Consider the following 23,291-nt stretch of genomic DNA (forward strand, 5'->3'; position numbering starts at 1 on the left):
GAATGACACAGCAAAACGGAGCTGAGGACACTGAAGAGTCCAACTCAGACCATGCGGTGGTAAGAAAGAACTCGAGAGATGTCGGCCCGCACCACCCTTTATGCCCAGGGCTGGAAGCACAAGGAGAGCTGCAGCACACGTGCAGGACAACAGATACTGCTTGCAAGAAAGTGCGGTGCCTGGTGCACATGCATATCCCACGTGTGGAATACACATAGGGACCATCTGTTCTTTTAAACAGAACAGTAAAAAAGTGCTCTTACCCTCTTCATTTTCATCGAAGACCGGTGGCTTGCTGGAGGTGTTTGCGCCCATGGTGAAGTTTGCCCAAAGTTCTCTTGTGCAGTTACATCACCAGCCTGGGACGCATAGCGCTGAAGTTAGCATTACCATCTAGTGCTCTCTCAGAAGATCTGTAGAACTTGCTATGTGCAGAACCTGGGGAAAGAGAAAAGAAGCATCTCACCGTCATTGTCACAGACGAAGGAACATTGCAAATTCGTTGCCACACATTTGCCAGGCTGTTAACGTATGGTGTCAAAACCAAATGAGTCTCAGAAGGGAGAAGAACATCATTATTATTCTTAATCAGCAGCCCCTCACAACTAATCAAGACCAGGGCGCCATTGTGCTAAACACTGTACAAACCCAGGGGAGTAGACATCAACGATCCAACTGTGCATCCCTTATACTGCTGAGTCCTCACTCCCAGGAGTAGTTCCATTGACTTCAGCTGGTCTTCTCACAAGGGTAGATGCTCATCACTATGAATGAGAGTTGCACAACTGGGCCCCAAACCAAAGTTAATCTTGCTCATAAACCTTAAGAAACATGTTACACAGGCTTCATGCCATACGGCCCAGGTACCTCAAATTTCCATTGACTACAGTAGGATTTGACAGTGCACTGGGAGTGTAGGTCAGGCCCACAGTCTCTTTAACATGATATTATTCTAAGTCTGCTGGCTGCGTATGTTACTATGCGAGGGAGGTAAGTTGTAACAGTGGGTTCTTACATATAAAAAAAAATGTAAGATCCTTGCCTGTATATAGTGTTTATTGAAAATTCAATCTAATAGCATGTTTGGAAGAGAATGAAATAAAGAACTTTAAGGCACAGGAATGACTGGGTGGGGCTGGGTGAACACTAAAAACAATTCCACAAATAATCACCGTGCATTTTTTGGGCTGGGAGTAATGTGAGTAGGGAATCAGAATGTGGCCCTCAATGAATTTTCTTCAGCCATGCCTCAGGTATTTGCTTCCCAAACACCTTCATGCAATTAAGTTTTACTGCATGAAAGTTCATGGGAACTGAATTTCAAAGTCACGCGTTTTAAGTTACCAGGAGTGAGAAGACAAACTGGAAGTAATGACATTCTCAATTCTACCACGGGAAGAAAAATAATACCATGTCACCTGTCTGACCAGTCCCAACTAACCAACACAGCTCAGACAGTAAATACTCACAGCTGTCTGATCAAGCCAGAGAGTTAAAAGAACCTTCTAAAAATAATAAAATTCCTTCAATTAATGAATAAATTAGAGGAAATTGCAAATCAGCTCATGGCAAATGATATACTCAGTTTAGGAATTATATAAGGTTACAGATTTTCTTTACCATTAATCAATCCACTGTAAAATTTGATTTTCAATTACAGTGGGCATGGTTATCTATTACTGACTAATTACGAATGTCAAATAAATTTACTGTGGGCATGGTCATCCATTACTGACTATTTACGAATGCCAAAGAAATTATTCTTTCAACTTCCTTCACAGAAACATTTTAACTTATTCGTATTTATCTTTTGTAGCTCCAATTCCATTATGTCTGTTACCTAAGGGTACGTCTACACTTACCTCCGGGTCTGGCGGCAGGCAATCGATGTTCTGGGATCGATTTATCACGTCTTGTCTAGATGCGATAAATCGATCCCGGAAGTGCTCGCCGTCGACTCCGGTACTCCAGCTCGGCGAGAGGAGTACGCGGCATCGACGGGGGAGCCTGCCTGCAGCGTCTGGACCCGCGGTAAGTTCGGACTAAGGTACTTCGAATTCAGCTACGTTATTAACGTAGCTGAATTTGCGTACCTTAGTCCGAAGTGTGGACCAGGCCTAAGGGTGTGAGTGTGTGGAAGGAGGTTACTAGAAGACGTTATCTTAATAAATAATACCATAAATAATACCCCTTTAAATCTTCATAGAACCTCACACCCTGACCTCAACATTCTTTGCCAATATTAATTGTTATCATAAACCTCTCTATGAGGTATGACAGGTAAGTATTTTAGGTCACACAGCAAGCTAGATGCAGGGCCAGGAGCAAAACCCAGGAGTCCCGAGTCTCAGACCCTCTACTGTAAGCATTAGGAACTCAATTCATTATTATTTTGGTGGCCAGAATTCCCACTGCAGACAATGAGAGTTCCAGGGGTGACGGGATGGGGCTGCAGATGATGTTATAACTCACCTACTGCACAGCTCATCCTTTACGTGTTTACATATAGACCATTAATATTGGCTTATTTTTATATTAGCACCTCAAGCCCCCCTCCCACACACACACACACAGCGCTTATTCCCTGTGATAGCTAGATACAGTACAGAAATTAAAATGAGAGAACAACAGTGTACAGGTCCATCCATGGGTGAGAGGGCTTCAACCTTACAGGGGAGGCTTTGCAGGCGATTCAGATTTTTCTGTGACCATTTAAGGGTAGAATGCAAGCTAATTAAAAAAATGGGAACTACCCTCTGTAAGCAGAACTAACAGGTTGATTCAGCAAGAGACATGATTTAATTAAAAGTGGCAAAACTCTCTGTATTGCAACATAAAAAAGGAAGGATCATTAAAAACACAATACACAGAGGTCGAAGGAAAGATTATGGATATGAACCTGAAGTCCTTACTCACTCAAAACTGCCATGGTAGGCCAATGGGAATTGTATCTGAGTAAGGACTGCTGGATCAGATGCTAAAATGGTTAACATTTTATTCATGTGGTCTTCTTTGGACAGATGAAAATCACTATGAAGTTAGAAAGGAAGTCATGTGGAGAGAGAATGAGGGGGGAAAGAAAACAGATGGGGCCACAAAACGGATTGGTTGCAAACGCTGCTTAAAACAAAAAAGATTAAGTTGGCCAAAAATGCCCATTGTAGAGTGAAACGCATACAAGGCCAAATGGAGTGTGGAACTCTGGAAAATGTGACATCTTCATAATCCAGGGATCATGGCAGAAAACTGAGCAGAGCCAGGCAGCGCTGTGGTGCAGGAGCAGACCCAACAAGGTGGGAAGCGGGTGCTGATCATATGCAGCTTGGAAAGTAGACTACAGAACAGAGTGAGATGAATGCTACAGCAAACAGGGAAAGAGAAAGACAGAGGAGGCTCCTTTCTAAGACTGGCTTCATGAGTGGGGCTTGATTGTGGGAGGGGGTCTTGTTTTGTTCATCTTCAATCAATAAAGATATTTGAAACAGAGAAAGAAGGGCAACCTGCTCCTATGACCTTGACCCATGTGGTTTGTCTCCTCTGACTAAGCTTTTGACTCCCTCCTGACTGTGAGTTCTCTCTCACATAAATAAACACGCTAGCTCACCTCTCACCACCCCATCCTCTTTCCTGCCCACTTCCATTTTCCCTGCAGCTTCACACTCCAGCTTCTTCTCACTAACTTTTGTTTTTGTTTCCAAAGCTTAGAAATGCAATAGCACAAACTCACAGCCAGCCTCAGACCCTGAGTCAGGAAAGGTTAACACTAAGAATGTGCTGAAGTCCCCTTGAAGTCAAAAGTTAAGCACGTGTTTAAGTCTCTCCCGACTTGAGAACTGATTAAAATGGGCCCAAGCCACTCAGTTTGGTTTGGGATTTCTAACATTCTGAAGTTCGGGATGGGAGGTGTCAGTTCTAGGGGATGGATTCAGCCCAATCTATAGAAACTGGTGATTTGTGCAATTCAGACATGGATCTGCAATTGGATTCCAACCCACTCCTCCCCTTTGTAGCAGGAGATTTGATTTGGGTTCATCTTTGACCTTAAAGCCAGATTCCGATAACCTTACTCATGTCAAAGAGTGCTTTACTCCATGAGTAATCTCACTGGCTTCCACAGGATGACATGCCGAGAAAGATACCATTTAATGTCAGTAAGGGTAACAAAATCTGTCTGTTACTACTACTTTTTCTAAAATACATTTTATTTCCCTGTCTGAAGTAAAATTATTACAGCATAGGGCATGCATTCATCACTGATCCTATACTACTATAAACTAATCACCATCAGCAATTTAGGAGAGGCTGATCCTGTGAGGTGCTGAGTACCAGTAAGAGAGGCTCAGCATCCTCACTTCCCCATGATGTTAACAGGAGTTGAGAGCACTCAGTACCTCACAGGGGATGCCCGCACCGTGCAGAATCAGGCCCACAATGCATCCCATCTCCAGAGTACTTTATAAGCTCAAGCTAATGGCAATTCATCTGAACTGCTGCAATTGAGCTCTCGCTCAGAGCTCACTTTCACTAGCAAAGAGTGAGAAAGTTTGCTTTTTACAAAAGGCTAAAAATGATGCAAACTATTAAAAAAGACCCTGAACCCCAAGTGCTCATTTCACAGGGCTGAAAACATCTCCAATAATAAAACAAATCAGAGCATGATTTCTGCTGCTGCCTTTAAACGGAACAGGCTGAGGAATCACTCCAGACCTTTAACATAACCCCAAGGGCAATTCTTTTCCAGCTTACTCTCTGAGCAAACAAGAACACATCAGAAGGATGCTTGCTCTTACTACAGTAAAAGGCTGCAGTGAGGATAGGTACTTCACGTCTACTAATAAACTCAAAACACAGCCTGTACGACAGTATGTTGTGATAATGGCCATAAAACAGGATCCCATTGTGGCGCTTTCACATTATAGCAAAGCCATCAGCAGCAACTGTTAGAGGTCAGTTGCCATATCCTTTATGAGTCCTTGCTGTACTGGAGTTCATAGCTTTTTCATTTGCATCTTGGCAGTACCTCGACACAGGACCTATCCAGAGGGACACAGGTCTTGCTTTCAGTTAAGCTGGCTTCAGAGAGGATGTTTGGGGTAAAATGGGAGACTTGGCTGTAATTTATTTAAAATAAGCCATCCTGTGCGACGATAATCCTTCTGCACTTTTTGATGTTTCCCTTTTTAAATTTGCCAAGCATTGCTTAACGGTGAAAACCAGCCACTGGTCTTCCCCTAGAGCTAGTGCTATGTTAATATTTTAGGTTAGCATTAGCCTTCATGATCGAATCATTCACCGTTCCATTAACAGAATGGCAAAGGTTCGAATGACCAGTGCGCCCTATGCCTTGTTAAAAGTAGCACTGGTCATCAGGATGTTTATAGGGATGGTAAGCCCTCACGTAGATGGGGGGGGGGAAGGGTTGACATCAAAGCACCTGCAGACTCATTGTCCTGTCTCCTTTGTTTTCTTTAAGACCAGCTATTTTATCTGCAGCCATTAAAAGAAAAAGAAAAGGCACAGCTATTTAACAATTGCCTCAAGGGGTTTAATCTCACAGTGCAAGTAGCACATCCTTTACAATGGAGCAAGAGCCCCGTAGGATTAAAAACAGGTTTAGAGATGTATATGAATAATAAGAATAGCCACAGTTACACTAGCTAGAACAGTCATTCATAAAAGATTATAAACACACATCCACCAGAACATAAGCCAACCACTGTGCATGGGGGTAGAAGAAAACTTCCCCGGGGTACATTATCATCTAATTACTAATTAGGGGTTTTTTACATGTTCCTCTGAAGCATCCGGTACTGGACACTACCACAGCAGGGATACAGGACTACATGGACCATTGACTACCCTAAGTTCCTTCCCCAAAGAAATCACACAGTATTCGGAGCCCCCTTGCAAACACTTAGTCACAGAGAAGAAAGTTCAGAAGGGAGCAGACTTTACTTTGAATCACCTTTGCTTCTGATCCTGAGCCGTTGTTCCTTTAGCATTCTTCCTTTGCAGCTTCCACGCTTTGAGACATCTGCCCTATTCCAGAAAGTGACTACGTTATTGCCTGCAAAATGTAAACATTCAAAGCACTAGCCAACTATTACAGTCGCCCCCCAGCTAGAGGACTTAAAATCATGCTGAAAGCAGATCAGTAAGGGGATGATGCAGTTACTGGTGGGAGATCTTAGGGAATCAAACAAAAGAAACCACCTACCTTGCGAGAGGGGGAGAAAGCAGCAAAGAGACTGAAATAGTAGCCAGGAGTAGGGCAGCAACAACCTGAAGCTGCAGCTCAGGAAAAATAGCAGCTGTGAGCACTGCACTGCTATGCAGTTTGGACAGATGGGGGGAAGGGAGGGAGCCAAGTTTCCTTTCTGAGGAGTCTTGGTTTGAGGCAAGTGGACTTGGGATCAGAGAGGAAGAGCCAAGCCTATTGCAGGGAAGTTTCCCTTTGCACATTGCAGGAGGAGCCTGCAGCTGTCACAAGAGGTGAAATACACCAGAGAGCAGGAGAGAGACATGCAAATGCATGCACACACTGACACAAGGGAGGGAGTAAGGTGGGAGGGGGGAGAGTGGAATAAGTGGGGAGTGTTATTAGTGAGGTAAGGCAAAGTGATAGCTCTAGGATGTGGCAAACCTCTGCAACTGTAGTTAATGCTGATCAGATTGGCACCAGTTCTCCAACTGCAGAAGCACTGAAGGCACGTTGTGTCGCTTAAACACTTAACAGATCAGCACTTTTCAGAGATCCCGTAATAAGACATTTCACAGGTCAAGGGCAAAGACAATCTTTTCCGATCACTCTGCTACTTCTAGGCAGGGTCCCCCCACCCCCAACTTGTGATGGAAACAGGACTGTCTTTGTCTGGAACAGTGCTTTAGAAAATTATTTTTTAGAAATATAAGTGAGGTTATACATTCTGCTACTGATTTAAAATCACATGGGGGGAGGGATGGTCAGGATCAGTGACTTAGGCTGAATTCCCTGCCCCATGCACTCTTTGCAAAACAGGCAATTGCCCCCTGCTTTCCTTTCTGCAGAAAGGGCTCGATCCTGCAAGGTGCTGAGCACCGTGGGTTCAATCCAGCAAAGCTCTTAAATACATGCTTAACTTCAAGGATGTGGGTAATCCCCATTGCCTTCAGTGGGATGATTTATAAATTTAGAGCTAAGCAGATGCTTAACTGCTTTGCTGGATCAGGGCCAAAGTGTTCAGCACCATGCAGGATCAAGCCCAATTTACCCATCTTCTTCCTAACTGTCCAGCTAAATCCCTATGTTAAAGATTCCAGTCAAGAAGCAGACACACCACGGCACTTCCAACACTAATGAATACAAATAATAAATTGTTGCACTAATAATATAGTGCTTTCGCCTCACAGAAGAAGTGCTGAGTCGCCCTCCTATCCATGTGTCTTTGAAGCGAGCTGAGAATGCCTGGCTGCTCTGGCCCTCATCATCCTAGTATCTGAGCACCTCACAACCTTTAACGTATTTTCCTCACAACACCCCCATGAGGTAGGGCAGTGGTATTATCCCCAGCTTACAGATGGGAACAGAGGCACAGAAAGGCAAAGTGGCTTGCCCAAGGTCACACAGACGTCTCTGGCAGAGCAGGGAATTGAACCCAGGTTTCTGGCTAATGCCCTAGCCACTGGCTTATCCTTCCTCTCAGGGGTCAGACTGCATGTGCTGGTACAGTCTCAACTCCAACCCAATCCAAGCAAGCTCCGCCCACTACTGAAGCCAAAATGAGATCCCACTCACGGCACATTGTACAGATTTTTTCACAACTGGAAGCATCATGCCTCCCCACTTTACACAACTGTGCAATGGGGGGAAGGGAGTAAGAGACTGCACATGGGCAGGCCAAAACTGCAGCCCCCTGCACTCCTGCTACCATTTTGTGCCTTCTCCACCCACCAGGGGCAGCTCACCACCAACAGGGCAGGGAGAAAGGAACAGAAGGTGGAACTGTGACTCTACTCCCCTGCAAATTCTCACCCTAACTGTTGGTTTAGGCAGTTTGCAGAGATTCTTGAGGGCAAGCTGCACTTGCTTTCAGCTTAGATCCCCAGATATACCTTTCACAGGCTAGAAATTCCTCTAGCTGGGGTTCAACCCTTCTCCCCCAGTTCAATCCTTGTTTCTCAGGTGTTTACAAGCGTCTCCTTTGGCCGGGCAGTCAGTGAAGAACCACAATGATGTCACTCCCCTGCCTTAAATAGCTTTTGCATATGGCGGGAACCCTTTGTCTCCAACTTTTTAGTGGAAGTGGAAAAACATTGGTATTCTATGATGGAGTCCAGTACCAGGTGACTTGGTCACATGTCTCTGTAGGGCCATAGCAGCCATGAGTCAGAAGCTGTTTGTAGCATCCTCAGGAAGGCTCCCTGGTGGGATATTAGCATCTTCTAAGACCTATTGTTCTCCTTAATGGCCCTTCCCAGCCAGCCATCTAGGGGCATTCCCCAGGTATAAAACACATTTGTAATAGATGCATAGGCAATATTCCTAACTTCAGATACCAAAATGATACATGCATACAAATAGGACAATTATATTCAGTGAATCATAACCTTTTCAATGATATCTTATATAAAATACATCATAGTTATGCCATAATCATATCATAATAATATTACTATGAAGAATATGGGGCATAAGGCCACACCGGGATGGAGTCTTGTTTGTTCTCGTAAATCAAAAATAAATAAATATTGATCCAGGTTTGTTCACTGCAGCTCTCGTGGTCCAGTAAAACAACATCAACCAACTATTAAAACAAGGCCACTGGCCAGGCCTGCAGCCAGAAGCCAGGACACCAGAAACGGCAGCTCTCCGGATATATTTCCACAATCCCATGCAACCTCTCCCAGCCCAGCCTATGTAGGCAGCAGGCACATGTACCAGGCACAGCTCTGTTGAGTAGGGGATGGGATTGTCATGGGCTGGCTGGCTGGCCCTTTGAGGCAAGCTGGGCTCGGCCTTGCCCATGACCTAGCAACTAACCCTCAGCCTCTCTCATGAGCTGATAACTAAGAGCTAATTAGTGACCCCAGCTGCGTGTAATGGGGCTTAATTAGAAACTGATCCCAATTAGTCATGCTCCCCACCCAGGGTGTGATTGATTAACTCCTGGCTGGAAGAGGTGGAGCTACACTTTAAATAGAGCTGAGAAGCAAGCAGAGAGGAGGAGACCCCGAAGGGAGGAAAAAGCGGAGTGCCCCTCTGGAAAGGCCGCTACCCACAGGGAGCAGAGTAGGTTCCTGTGTGAGGAGCCAGGACCTATGAGGAGAAGAAAAGCCCAGATGGGCCAGAAGAGCTGGCAGTTATGAGAAGCACTGCAGCAGGGTATCCATCAGCAAAGCTGTCAGAATCCCTGGGGAAGGGAGGCTGCAGAGGAATCCAGCCGGAGAAGGAACAGAGAATACTGGAGGAGTCTGAGGGGCAGAAGAACTACTAACTTGGAGTATTTGATTTGGGACTTGGCCGTGGAGCTGGACCTTTAGTTAACCCTGGAAGGGGACTGAACAGTGCATGACTTGGCCAGAGGGCTGAGCCCCAGCAGACCCGGGAAGGGAGTCCAGAGAAGGGACCGGCAGAGCCGGTGGGCTGTCAGAGAGAATATTGGAGGCCAAGTCCCCTGCAATGCTGTGTCTAGGCACACAGGGGCGCCCCAGAGATAAGGATGCCTGTCTACAGGGATACACCAGACTCATCCCAAAGGCCCCAAAGTAGAGGTAGAGTAAAATTTTGAAAACTGCCTACGGGTATGTCTACGCTGCAGCTGGGAGTGAGCCGCCCAGCCCAGACAGACACACACCAGTGGGGCTTGAGCCAGCATGCTAAAAGTACCTGTGTAGATGCTGCAGCCCAGGCTCTCCAGGAGGCCAGGTGGGCTTGAGAGCCAGAGCGGCAGCCTGAGCGGCCATGTCTCAACCACTATTTTCAGCATGCCAGCGTGAGCCCTGACCGCCCAAGTCTGTCTACCGGGGCTGGGAAGCATGTTCCTGCTGCAGTGCAGACATACCCTAAGGGACTTAGGAGCCAAAACGTCCACATCACTATTGAAATTTGGGACTTAGGTACCTGAGTCATTAGGTGCTCTTGGAAATCTTTCCCCTGGACTGAAACCGAGGGTCTCCTATTGCACAAAAACGTTCATGAAAAATGTATTCTTATTTCTTATTGGAAAAAAAAGAAAATTCAAGTTTCTTTGAGCGGCTTTACTCCAAAGGAGTTAACTCGATGTACTAGACAGATCCCCTCTGGAGGGACTCATCAGTGGGAACAGAACCCAGGACTTTCTGCACCAAGAGACTAGCCCCAGCACAGCAGAGATCAAGCAGTTACTTAACTCACTGTTACCATCAATCACCCTCTGCTGACAGTGTGTCAGGGATGTGGTGGGTTGGGTTTAGGGCATGGACAGGCCAGGGTAATGATCTGTATTCTCCATTATCCTCAGTGATCCTCCTATCCTACCCTACTCCCCCGCCACACATTTGCCCAGCTTGGCTATTTGGCCAGGCAGTGGGGACAGGCTCTGGTCTTTCATGTGTAGCAGATAACACTCAGAACTGGCCCCTAATCCTGTCACAGCCTGGGCTCTGGTAAATGAGCTGCTGATGGAAGAGGCCCCTCAGTAGGTGTTTTATAATGGCACTGCTACCCATACTGCCTGAGCCACAGTCCTGGCCCTGCCCAAACTCCCACTGACCTCAAAATATAAACCAAACGGTACTTGGAAAACGTGCCCAAAAAGTGGTAAGAAAATGCAGGCAGAAACAATAACATCTGACCCACGGTAGCACCTACAGGCCCATCATGCTTGGCACTGTGCCAACGACAGTCCCTGCCCCAAAGAGCTTACTGCCTCTATAGACAAAGCAAAGACACCAAGAGGTGAAGTGACTTGCTCAAGGCCCCGCAGCAGGTCAGTGGCAGAGCTGGGAATGGAACCCAGGTCCCCTGAGCAGCAATGCCCATAGCCATTAGACCACGTTGCCTCTATTTAAAACTCCCTACAAAGAGGAAGCAATACTGTAAGGAAGGGAACAGTACTAATGAGAGCACCGACCACTAAACAGAAAATATAAATTTGCTTTTAGGTTCTTACCTTATTTCAAAGAATTTAAAGGCAGAAGGAGCAATGTTGAAGCCTTTCTGGAGATCTCTGGTGCCCCCTAGTGGAAACAAGGCAGTGATGCCAATGAAATAAATTTCAGAAAACTTTATTTTTAAAATAGTCTCTATGTGTTACTCCTGTATTTTGATCAGTTATTTAAAAAACAGATCAACACTGTATGCCACATGATCTCCTTCTTTCTCCATGGAGGAAATGCTGGACACAAGGAGCAGAGTCCAGAGGGAAGAGAGAGCAAAAACAAGGTCTTGACCCCAGTGGTCATTAAAGATCCCATGACTCTTCTGCAACAGGTAGGTAGGGGTATTAACTTCAGTGTCTTGCTCAAATCAGGCAACTATCCCATGTCAAACCATCTCTGCAGATTCAGTGGGATACTGTATCCATCACCTCCTGCCCTAATTGCTTGCGTAACGGTTGATCCATGCTGTTAAACAGCTGGCACATTTCAGCTGAAAGGTGGCTGTTATAATGATTAGTGAAATGTATCCTGCAGGCCCTGTGTAGGGGCTGAACATTCAGGATCATGCTGCTGCTGTAGGCAGTGGTTCTCAAAACTAGGGCCACCACTTGTTCAGGGAAAGCCCCGGTGGGCCGGGCTGGTTTGTTTACCTGCCGCGTCCACAGGTTCGGCCAACCACAGCTCCCACTGGCCGCGGTTCGCCGCGCCAGGCCAATGGGGGCTGCAGGAAGGGTGGCCAGCATGTCCCTCAGCCTGCGCCACTTCCTGCAGCCCCCATTGGCCTGGAGCGGTGAACCGCGGCCAGTGATGGGATGTTAGATGGGGTGGAATCTGAGTTACTACAGAGAATTCTTTCCTGGGTGTCTGGCTGGTGAGTTTTGCTCACTTGCTCAGGGTTTAGCTGATCGCCATATTTGGGGTCGGGAAGGAATTTTCCTCCAGGGCAGATTGGCAGAGGCCCTGGGCGGGGTTTCGCCTTCCTCTGCAGCGTGGGACACTGGTCACTTGCTGGAGGATTCTCTGCACCTTGAAGTCTTTAAACCACGATTTGAGGACTTCAGTAGCTCAGACATAGGTTAGGGGTTTGTTACAGGAGGGGTGGGTGAGATTCTGTGGCCTGCGTTGTGCAGGAGGTCAGACTAGACGATCATAATGGTCCCTTCTGACCTTAAAGTCTATGATTTGCAGGACTGGGTCCAAAATTAAGTTGCTGTCCTATTAAAATCTTGATGATTTAAAAAATTTCAAATGCTGTAAAACAAGACGATTCTGGAATTCCAGGTCCTGCAAGACTTAACCCATTTAGCACAATTGTTGGGTCATGGATGTTTAATGTGATATTTCTTCCAAATATCTGTTTTTTCTTTTAAGTGTATTGCTGAAAACCTGCCAACCCTTCCTACTGCCCTAAAGGCCTGACTTTTCAGACACGCTCAGCATTTTCAACTTCCAGTGAAGTTGGAGTTTTGAATGCTCCCCACCTCTGACATGAAGAGCATAGAGATAGATTTACCTAACCAATTTTAAGAATGTTAACCTGTGTCTAGATGAGTCCTTCATTTAGCCTCCTCCCTGAGCAACAAAGGCAGAGGTGCCAACTTCCTGAGGGGTGCTCGACACCCCCGGCTCCACCCCAGGCCCCACCCCCACTTCACCCCTTCCCCCAAGATTCCACTTCCACCCCCTCCTGCCCATCCCCTGCCCCTCCCGCCACCTCTTCCTGCCCCAGCTCCTCTCCCTTCACCCCAGCGCCTCTGGCACACCACTGAACAGCTGATTGTGGCGGGCAGGAGGGTTGTGGGGGAGGGGGAGGAGCTGATCCTTGGCGCTGCCAGTGGGTGCTGAGCACCCACTATTTTTTTCCTCACAGAGTCGGCACCTATGAACAAAGGTCCTATCCTATGTTGCTTTTCTTATTCTTCCACGCCTGGAGATCTCATCCAGTCTCCTTTCAGAAACTGACAATGCTATTCTCTCACTGGCCACAAGGGGTCAATGTTGTCCAAAGCTATACTTGTTACTGGGGCTAACCCTGTGCTGCCTGAATAAGACAAGATCCAGGAGTTGATTCTAATGCTCCCTGACTCCCAGCCACACCTCTCCCTCGGCACACACCTGGTATCTCAATCAAGTAGTAGGATTGTCACATAGTGTGGTGACTGATCACTCCAATGTCTGCTACTTGTGGTTTAAACCTACCAGGATGGGCCACCTATGAAATCTGTTCCCTTTGCTGGTCTCACAGAGCTCAACTTTGGGGAGCTTCAGACAGCAGCAGATCTGCTTACAAATGCCTCTGATTGATCCTCATGAGTATGTTATTCCACAGCAGGGAGCAGGGTCCCTCAGTGGGTCAAATCCTCAGCTGGTGTAACTCCACTGACTCCAATGGAGATATATCCATTGACTCCAGCCCAGCATTTTGAAAAAAAAAAATGTTTATCTGCTGCGGAGTGATCTGGGCCATTAGATGCTCGTTTGTTAATAAACAATGCAGAAAAAACAATGGGATAATCTATTCTCTCTCTGAAGAACCCTCAAAGTCACAAGACATGAGATTTGTTTAAAAACTGAATCATGAAGGAAGTTTCCTTCTGGGAGGCTACAGGGTTGAGTTTGAAAAGATATAAGGGAGTCATTGTCTTCAGCAGATCATGTGAAATGCTGCCAAAGTCAAAAACAAACACTCCGATCTTTGGTCTGAATAAAGGCCTTTCAAAGCTTTTGGCAGTGAGTTTCACTGACCATGGCTGTTTTGAATATAAACAATTTAGAACTGTGGTTGGTTGGTTGATTTTTCGTTGCGATTATTACAATACATTTATACCAAATTGTTAAAAGGGCCCGATTCTGTGACTGATTCCTACTGAAGCCAATAGGGCTTGGGAGCTGAGGCCATCTTGTGAGATTGAGCTTTGTCAGAAACATAAAAACATAAGAGCGACCATACTGGGTCAGAAAAAGTTCCATCTAGCCCTGTGTCCTGTCTTCCGACAGTGGCCAATGCCGGGTGCCCCAGAGGGAATGAACAGAACTGGTAATCATCAAGTGATCCATCCCCTGTCGCCCATTCCCAGCTTCTGGCAAACAGAAGCTAGGGACACCATCCCTGCCCATTTTGTCTAATACCCATTGATGGACCTATCCTCCATGAACTTATCTAGTTCTTTTTTGAACCCTGTTATAGTCTTGGCCTTCACAACATCCTCTGGCAAAGAGTTCCACAGACTGACTGCGCTGTGTGAAAAAATACTTCATTTGTTTCAAACCTGCTGCCTATTATTTCAGAAAATAACATTGAGCTTTGAAACCCTGGCTCCAGTGAACTCACTGCAAGTTTTGCTTGCCTCTGACAACAAAAGGGCCAAGATTTCACCAAAAATGTCTCATTTTCCAGGTTGCCAGTCTGCTGTGTTCACAGACTTGATCCAGGGCCCAGTCTTGCAGATCCTACTCATGTAAATAAAGCTCTGCACAAATGAAGTCCTGTATTAACATTTATGAGGAAACCAGAGGCTCAGGGGACAAGACGACTTTTACACTTCTAGCCTCTAGGAAAACTACCATTTTCCTACTTTCCTTTCACCATTTATACAGCTCAATCTGTACCCTTTGAAAAACTATGCAGATTTCTTTTCTGGGTCTTTAAATAGAGAATGAAAGACTAGAAAAGAGGCACTTAAGCATTCCCACTGACATGAAAAAGACAATGCTTTAGTGCTGAACCAACTCCTGCTGATTGCAGCATGGATCTTAAGCCTCTAGTTAGACAGTACTCTGCACAATTCTAACTTTGCACATAAATTTCCCCTTTAAGATGAGAAAGCTGCACTTTCAAAGTGAATAATCATCCGAATGCTCTTCTTCAGGACAGCATGGGGCAGACTCCCATGCTAGCCTGTATTTCTGATTGGACTTTTTTTTTTTTTAAAGATCCATTTTCCATAAAGTTTTATGCATCTCACCTTCCATTACAGTTTAGGAATTTTCCTTTTGATTTCACTCAGGATATTCCATTGTTCAGTGTCCTCAATGCACGCAAATATAACATCTCTACTGTCCAGGAATTCTAGCAGAAAACTCTTCACTTGTTTTTGGAAGCTTTAGCAGAAAGAGGCAATGGTAGATGCTCCTCTACTCTTCTTCTTCCAAACTTGACTCTTTATGCATTATACATGCAAGGTGTTCTCAGAAGTATATTTATAGATGCTATCAAAGTAGCGCTAATGGGCTGAGTGACATTTTGTCAGTGCTATGGATACCAATGAGCTGATAATACGGATTTAGGCTTGTTTGGACTTTTCAGTTAATTAATGTTTGAGAGGTGGAAACTGCAGATGTCCAGTAGCTTTATTTTACATGATGCACAGTCATATTAACTTGGTCATGCTCTGTGGTTCAGATCAGCAAAATATTAAATAGGTAATTATACAACAGAACACCGAGATCCCTTAGGAAAATGTTCTTATGTAATCATGAGGTTTTGTCCTCAGTATCACCTTGTTTCTATGATAATGGTCAGCATATCCTTGAATCTGACAGTTTGCGCTCACTTTCCTACTGTTCTATTAATCAATTTCAGCCTCTCTGCTGCTTTGGCTCTTGATGGTTTTGTCAGTCTTTCTGTTACTTATGCAGAGTGGGACTGATTCTCCTCTCACGTTGCTGGTAGTCAGAAGTAACTCCGCTAATATCACCAGAGTTACAGCTGCATAAAATTGTTGTGGGAGGGGAACTAGCACCAGTGTATTTAAAACAGTCTTGAAGCCCTTAGTCAGGAAAAAACTTCCACTCATATCAATGAGTTCTTCCTGATTAAGGGACTTCAGCTTTCGACCCAAACCGCATAAATAATACAAGGGCTCAAATTCTGCTCAGAACCATGTTCATCATTGAGTTAAAGGTCTGTAACTGACAGCAGAATTTGGTTCACAAATACTAAGTACTGTGCCATTGACCAAGTGTGTTTAATGCTGAGGACCAGGTCCTTAGCTGTGTAAACTGGAGAAATGAAGCACCAAGACACAGAGAAGAATTCAGTGGAGCTACATCACCTGCTCTGAATCTGGCCTTATAGTATTTGATAATATGATGCAAAAGGCTGAATGTATTAGAGTCCATTAACCCTTCTTGCAGCTTTAAAAACCCCAAAGAGCTGCAAAATCATCTAGCAAGCAAAACCATGTTTTCTATTTGAGAGTTTATTGAACTGCTTAAAGAAGAAATAACACAGATGAAAACTTCTCTGAGTGAAATGCAAGATGATTTAAGGAAATGTATTTGACTAGTCATGTTCTAGGGATGTTCTGCTTGCTGAAAGTAGTGCTGTGTCATCTGACAGATCCTGCTTATGACAGACTATAGTCACTAGAGAGGGTGGGAGCTCAGAGAAAGATTAAAACACTAAAAAAATCAATTAAGACATTCAACAAATTTCAAGTTAAATATTTCCGTATCTGTTATAGTGCTCTAACTCCTGTTTCCCCTACTTCAAACCTCTTCCTCAAAGCCAAATCTTCAATCCACAGAGGATGGGATGAGACTGCCTTCAGAGCCCACAAACACTACACCCTAATTCAAGGGGTTGCTCCTTTCAGACTTGAGGGCCTTTTTGTCCCAGGAAGCCAAGTTGTTCATCTCCACTTTACTTCTCTGCTCTTTCCCATCAGTCTTTTCTACCACCACTTGTCTTCTCCACCGGGCAGCTTTAAATGTAACAAACACACTCACGACAACTACGAAAACTGAAACTAAAAGGGACGAGGTCAACGTTGTCCACCATTTATACGTGGAATCCAGCGCTCCAGGAACTGGCAAAACAAACAGGGAAAAAGAGCAAAGATGCTAAACCTAGGACATGGTTCTGGACCAATTCTGCACTGGTTTCCCCTACTCCCCTCCAGCCCCACTGGCTATAATGGCATTACTCAGGATCTAAGTCAGCACAGAATATAGCCCCATTGATTGGGCCTGAATTTGTAAATTAGTGGCCCAGATTGTAGGATGATGCGAGGCGGCTTTGTGCCAAACTGCTGATGCACTTGGGTCTTACCTAAAGCTGGCATAACAGGCCATGCATGCAAAGATCACCCCAAACTTCTGATGGCATAAGAGCAGCATAGCTGGTCCTACACAGCTCATCTCCGTTGTACAAAGTGCGGCCAAGGGTTCCCTACACCTCACTGATCCCAGCTTCTTTGGAATGTTGGCAGTCGGTGTAATATATGCTAGGATGCTGAGCCAGCACACCAAGGTACATCTACAGTGCACTCAGAGGGGTGAATGCAGCTTGAGTAGGTAAACCTGCACTAGCTTTAATCTAGCTAGCACAGCTCAAAATAGCAGGGAAGGTGTGGTGGCACTGGCACGGACTAGCAACACTAGAACATACCCACGGTTCTCAGTGAGCTAGTGTAGCCTGTGCTACTGCTTCTTTTTAGCCACACTTGCTAGGTTAGTGTTGGTAAAGCTACACAAGTGTGATCCCACCTCCATCTGCACTGTAGAGATGCCCACAGTCCAGGATCAGGGGTGCATAGAGGCTGGTGTGTCTTGTAAAACACATTGGGTATCCTCTCTATACCAACCCAAGACTCTGGCTGGGTGCAGGCAGTTCCTGCAGAGGGAGAGGAATCCTGCTCAGGGCGTGGAGCAGCAGACAACCTTTGGAAAGCTGCAACTCAGGCACCCCTCTGGTATGTCACTGTACACAGCGCAGCACAGGGAGGGCTGTTAAAAACACTGTGAATCATACGCAGGGCGCGCTCTCACCTGGGGCTCCCTTGCAGATCCACGAAGCCCGTTCAGAGCAGGCAAAGGAAATGAAGGTTCCAGATACGGGTTCAATCTGCACACACAAATCTTGAACTGCTTTGAAACCCCTGCAAAGCAAAACAAAGCAATGGAGCTCACTTTTACATGAGTCTGCATTTCCAACTCTTGTGCGAAAGTCACTTCAAACACACATCTCATCTGTATTCCCATGCCGCTCCTCGGGGAGGGGGGAGGAAAAGGGTAAGAGATGAAGGAGGTAGAGTTGGTTGGGGTATTGGGAAGAGGTTCGGGGGGGAAGATGGGTGGAGTGTGTTTCCACTGTCACTTTTTAACCCATGGACTAGGCCTAGAGCAGTTTTAATAGGCACAATTGGAAAGAAATCTAAATCAATCACTACCCTTAGTTAGTTAATTAAATACATTAGCTGTCATTGCCTTGATCATGCCCACAGGTTCACACTTGTATCAGCTTCATATACCTTTCAAAATTTTACTTTCTGTGCTTGCACAGGAAGGTGCAGAAAATGATTTTTCCAAAATCTTCTGACAATCAGAATCCCCCAAGATTTCAGGGTACAAAGGTCATGTGTGAAAAACAAGACAGCTGTATTAAATCCCCATCATTCACCACTGACTGCACTCAGAATAGCCACCACCATCACCTTGTATAAAAAGACAGGACAGACCCCCAGTTGGTATAAGTTGACATAGCTCCATATGGCCCTATAACTGTCTGAAATGCTTGAACAGAGACTATGAGATCAGTTTCACTCATTTGTTACCGTACTGTCCTTTCCCAGCCGAATACTGTAACCATCTCAAGACAAATGCATCCAGAGTGGTGTCAATATGAAGGATTTCCTTTTCCAAAAGCAGCTGGCACCTTAGACCATAGCTGCAATTTGCACAGAACTTTCAGTCCACTCTGATCAAAATATTCCACAATTTGTGGAAAAGACACAATAAATCAGGTCAAAAGGCAATTAGTAATCTCACCTCATCATGGGAGATCATTCTGCAGCCGTGTGTTCCTGATGGGATCCTTTATAAGGTATTTGCTCAATCCACAGCAATAAAACCAAATAACACAGTTGCAGTTTGACACATGGCTTAGTATCTCACAGACCCAGCAGCCACGAAACTAATACCTTGGACCTCAAAATATTGGTTTAGGGAGGTGTGTATTCATGCCAGCTACACTGAAGGGCAGAGTACAGAGCCTGAATTTTGGGACAATCTGCATAAGGACAGCAGAACTGAGCCCTCAAAGAGCAGAGATTTATTTCTCTTTATAGGGTGAATATATTTAAATATCTGAAATATGGCCAAGACAAACTCCCCCATGATCGTATCACCCTTAAATAAAGGAAAGGTGAACAGAATGAGAAATGGGAACTGTTTATTTTACCAACGAGGCGCTGCTCTATCTCCATCAGGCATGATCCAGGAGTTTGACTGGAGTTTATAGCTCAGGCTGCCAAGCCAGCTTTTTCTAGTGATGACTTTAGCTATCCATCTCTGCAAAGAATTAGCAGAAGCAGTGTTGGGACACACACTGTGGCTAAAATACATACATAAATGCAATCGTTCACCATCAAACACAGCCTCATTTCTTTGGATGAATGGTATATATGTGGACACATTTCCAGCTGAGGATTTGGCCAATTACTCTTGGATTCTCTTTTTAACTGGTATTGAGAACTAGCTTAACATATTAAGGACCCAATTCTGCTCCTATTGAAATCAAGTAGAGTTTTGCTATAGGTTTAAATGGGAGCAGGTTTAACTATGTGTAGCTGTTCACCAGTGTTCAAAGCAAACATTAGTTACAAGTACATAATGAAGTATTATACCTGGTATCTATTGTTAAAAGGGTACTGTCAAGCAGTTGAGGGCCAATTTTGACTTACTTTACAATGGCTCTAGTTGGGTACGAATGTTCTCCAGATCCCAGCACTATCTAACTTCTGTCTATAGTGCCCATCCCCATAGTATCATCTAACCACTACCAGATAACTGCATGGTGAGGTTTCTAGTGGACTTCATCATGTCTTCTACTCAACCTGACTTGGTTCTATCTCCAGGGACAAACTTTTGCAAAAATCCACCATTCAGTTGTTGAGAAATTGAAGACAAATTAAAAAATAACCACTCCTGATGTAGGACCTACATAGCTAAATCTTGAGATCCTTGTTTAGTTTTTATTCTGTCCCTACTCAGGCTAAACTCCCATTGACATCAAGTGGGACTTTACCTGAATAAGGCCTCTAGCTTTAGCTCAGTATTATTATTATTTATATTATGCTAGCATGTAGGAGACCCATCATGAAGTAGGACTCCATTGTGCTTAAGCACTGTCCAAACAGAACAAGAAGATGGTCTCTGCCCCAGAAAGCTTACAATTTAAGTACACTTTGTGATCTGTTATTTCATATCCAGCCAGCTGGCTGATGGATTACAAGATAACTAACAAACCCTATCTCCAGAAATCCTGGCATCACAGAACTATGGATGGGGGTGAAAAAGAAATGGAAGCTGATGTTGGCACACAAATAAATGAGTGAAAGAACAAGGGTTGGCATGTGATTCATAAAATACATACAAGAAAAACTAATCAGTGTTTTTAAGACGATAAAAGGGATCCAATACGTTGAGATTATTATTATTTCAACGTTTCAGACACAATGGAACGCAAAGCAATACAAATTTAAAGACTAGCGAAAACCTCAACAGCACCTCTTCATTAACTATTAACAATCTGATACTCATATGACTGACCTGTTCTTCTGCGTTGTTTAATTTTATCAGTTGTGCCCCTTGGAACCGACTGCACATGAACTCTGCTTCGCTCTTATTCAGCACCCCATATGGAGGAACATAGTAACAATTTCCATTCCAGTACTTCCAAGAGGCAAAACACAACTTGCTTGTAAGGCCTTTTTGAAACATGCAGACAAACAAATTAAAGGTGTAACACACACTATGCACTATTAGGCAGGAAAAGATATTATATAGTTGTTTGCAACTTAAAGACATATTGCACATGATTTCCTATATAACTGTAGTATGTTATGTGCATGTAGCATACCGTAATACAGGACAAAGTCTATTTTAGTAGCCCATTAGTTGTGGTTTGCTTTAGTCACTCTGGTGTTTTATTAGCAGGCCACTAAAAGGTGCCTTTTTGTATCTTGTTAGATAGTAGTTGACTCTTTAAAAATATTTAAAACAATTGCTGATGTTAATTTATGGAGGCATTTTTCCATTCTGAGAAATCATGCAAAGTAGAAAGGTAAGAGGGAACAGGAAAGGAAAAAAATTCCCTTTTTTCCTATTATTTTTCCTCCTTTGCCAATCCTGTGATATCACAGCCATTACAAGGGACCTTAAGGAGACAGTGTCAACTTAACAGTCCATTTACAAAAAATGCCAAGAATAGTTTCAGGTAGAGACGCTGCCCTTGCTTCTAAACCCCCATGATAAATTTAGTGGCTTTACAATAACATATTACTATGGTCTACATTTTTTTTTCTCTCCCTTGTCATTGTGTGAAACCCCCATTAATAACAGTGGAATCTCCCAGAGCTAAGGAAAGAGGGGAACTGAATGTAAATAAAGTGCTGTCAAGTGGTTAAAACCTGACAAAACACAGAAAAATCACAGACATTTGTTTTCCTACTATAGTAAATGCTGGCATTACCCCTAACAATCATATATTATTTTAGAGCAGTGTGATTTCATGCCCTGGGATGACATCAGTAAAGTTGCCCAACCAAGCCATATATGTTTTTTAAAGAAAGGCACACAGTACACCTTTGATAACTTATTTTGCACCCAGAGCGCCAGTCTCTAGGTGCTTTAACAAAAATTAGGCCGTCAATATTTTTACTGAAAATGGTTCACATTGAAGAAAGCGCTGAGGCACATGCTTAAGTCCATCACTATTCAGAAAAGCACCTAAACAGATGCATAATATTAACTTTAAGCATGTGTTTAAGTCTCGTTAACATACTTACATGCTTTCCCAAATAGATATGCTTTCTTGAGTCAGAGCCAATAAGGGTCTGATCCAAAGCTCATTCAAGTCAATAGGAGTCTGAACACCATTCCCCACTCCCACCCACACACCGATCATAAACACCTAAATCCTGCTAAATGGACTCCACCAAACAGACTCTCTCAATGTCAACAGAACCTATTCATATAACGTTCACATCAAAATGTCCAACTTCAGCAGGAAAAAAACCTGGTTTTTCCTCAGCTGCAGTACTTACGGTATTCACAGAGTTCTAATTTCTTCCTTTCTTGACATGTCACTGTACCATCACACAGCCCTGTGAGTCTATTGCACACGGTATGATTGAGACAGGTGGGGCATTTCTTTTGACAATAGGCACCATAATGTCCTTTGCTGCAAGCTGAAAGTAATTTAAAAAAAAACACACATCTAAATTTAGCTTCCATTTTTGGCATATCTTGAAAATTTAAATCACTTTTTTAAAAAGAAAAATAAGGACAAAATGCCAAGTTACCTTGAAATATAATATAGTAAACTTGCTTGATATATTAAACTTTAAACTTATACTGTCAACATGCTTTATAGGGATTATTTTATTTTTTTTCCATTTCAGTTCCAAACTTCCAAGGAATACAGAAAAATAAACAAACAACTAAAAAGTAAATCAGCAACACCTTCATTTCTTTTTCCATGCACAAATTTACAATACTATAGCATTATCCTTTTCTTAATATATAGCACTAACAAGAAGACAATTACCACTCCTCAGGTACACAGCATCCTGTCTGTTTTTGCTGAAGATCAGTTCTTTACCAGTGACTGGTATGTAACGCTTTCCCCAGTAGGTGACTCCAGAGCAATCTGCTTTTAAAATACAGGCTGACAGAGCAAACTCCAAGGATGAATATGTATCTCCCCCTAAAGGCTTAGTGAGCAGCCTTCTGGAATATTTCCAAAACATGCTGTCACCTGAAAGATTTTTAGAAAAGCATCCATAACTTTCTCTTTGCATTTTACAGATCGAATCCCTGTACTACACTTTCCTTCCCTGGGCAAGGTGGGGGCGCTGAGGAACAGGAAGCAACAGCACTCACATTTTCTGCATATGGAAAGTGTAGCCCTTCATGTCAATGTACATCAGACAGGATCTTTGCTTTAAAGACTTCATCTAAAAAACTGACACACAGTAAACCAGGGGTAGTCAATAGGAGGACGCAAGCCAAATCCGGACTACCAGATGCTTCTGAACAAAGCCCAAAATCTTTTTATTTACTTATCCTTATTGACTTGTTATTATTTTTAATTATTATTTTCTCTGGAGTCTGGATCTTGACTGTACCTTGACCAAGAAATTTGGACCTTGACAAGAAATAATTGACTA

The 23,291-nt window shown here is 44.0% G+C and overlaps 1 protein-coding gene across 3 annotated transcripts in view; it reads right to left on the reverse strand.

Annotated features, from left to right (window-relative positions):
* STK32A (serine/threonine kinase 32A) overlaps nucleotides 1–6,411 on the reverse strand; it is a 90,072-nt gene extending 83,661 nt beyond the window's left edge. The window contains exons 1-3 of one of the 3 annotated variants that reach the window (XM_026659455.1): nucleotides 6,218–6,411; nucleotides 5,966–6,034; nucleotides 264–438 (exon numbers count right to left, since the gene is read on the reverse strand). In XM_026659455.1, the coding sequence (XP_026515240.1) occupies nucleotides 264–315 (52 nt within the window). In that variant the 5' untranslated portion in view covers nucleotides 316–438; nucleotides 5,966–6,034; nucleotides 6,218–6,411. Of the gene's footprint in view, nucleotides 1–263; nucleotides 439–5,965; nucleotides 6,040–6,217 lie in introns of all 3 variants that reach the window. The other 2 variants (XM_026659454.1, XM_026659458.1) reach the window with 2 other exon arrangements.
* Nucleotides 6,412–23,291: the final 16,880 nt, after the last annotated feature.

This window comes from Terrapene carolina, unplaced genomic scaffold (assembly GCF_002925995.2).
Source record: "Terrapene carolina triunguis isolate 2854851 unplaced genomic scaffold, T_m_triunguis-2.0 Scaffold629, whole genome shotgun sequence".
Taxonomy (NCBI): Eukaryota; Metazoa; Chordata; order Testudines; family Emydidae; genus Terrapene; species Terrapene triunguis.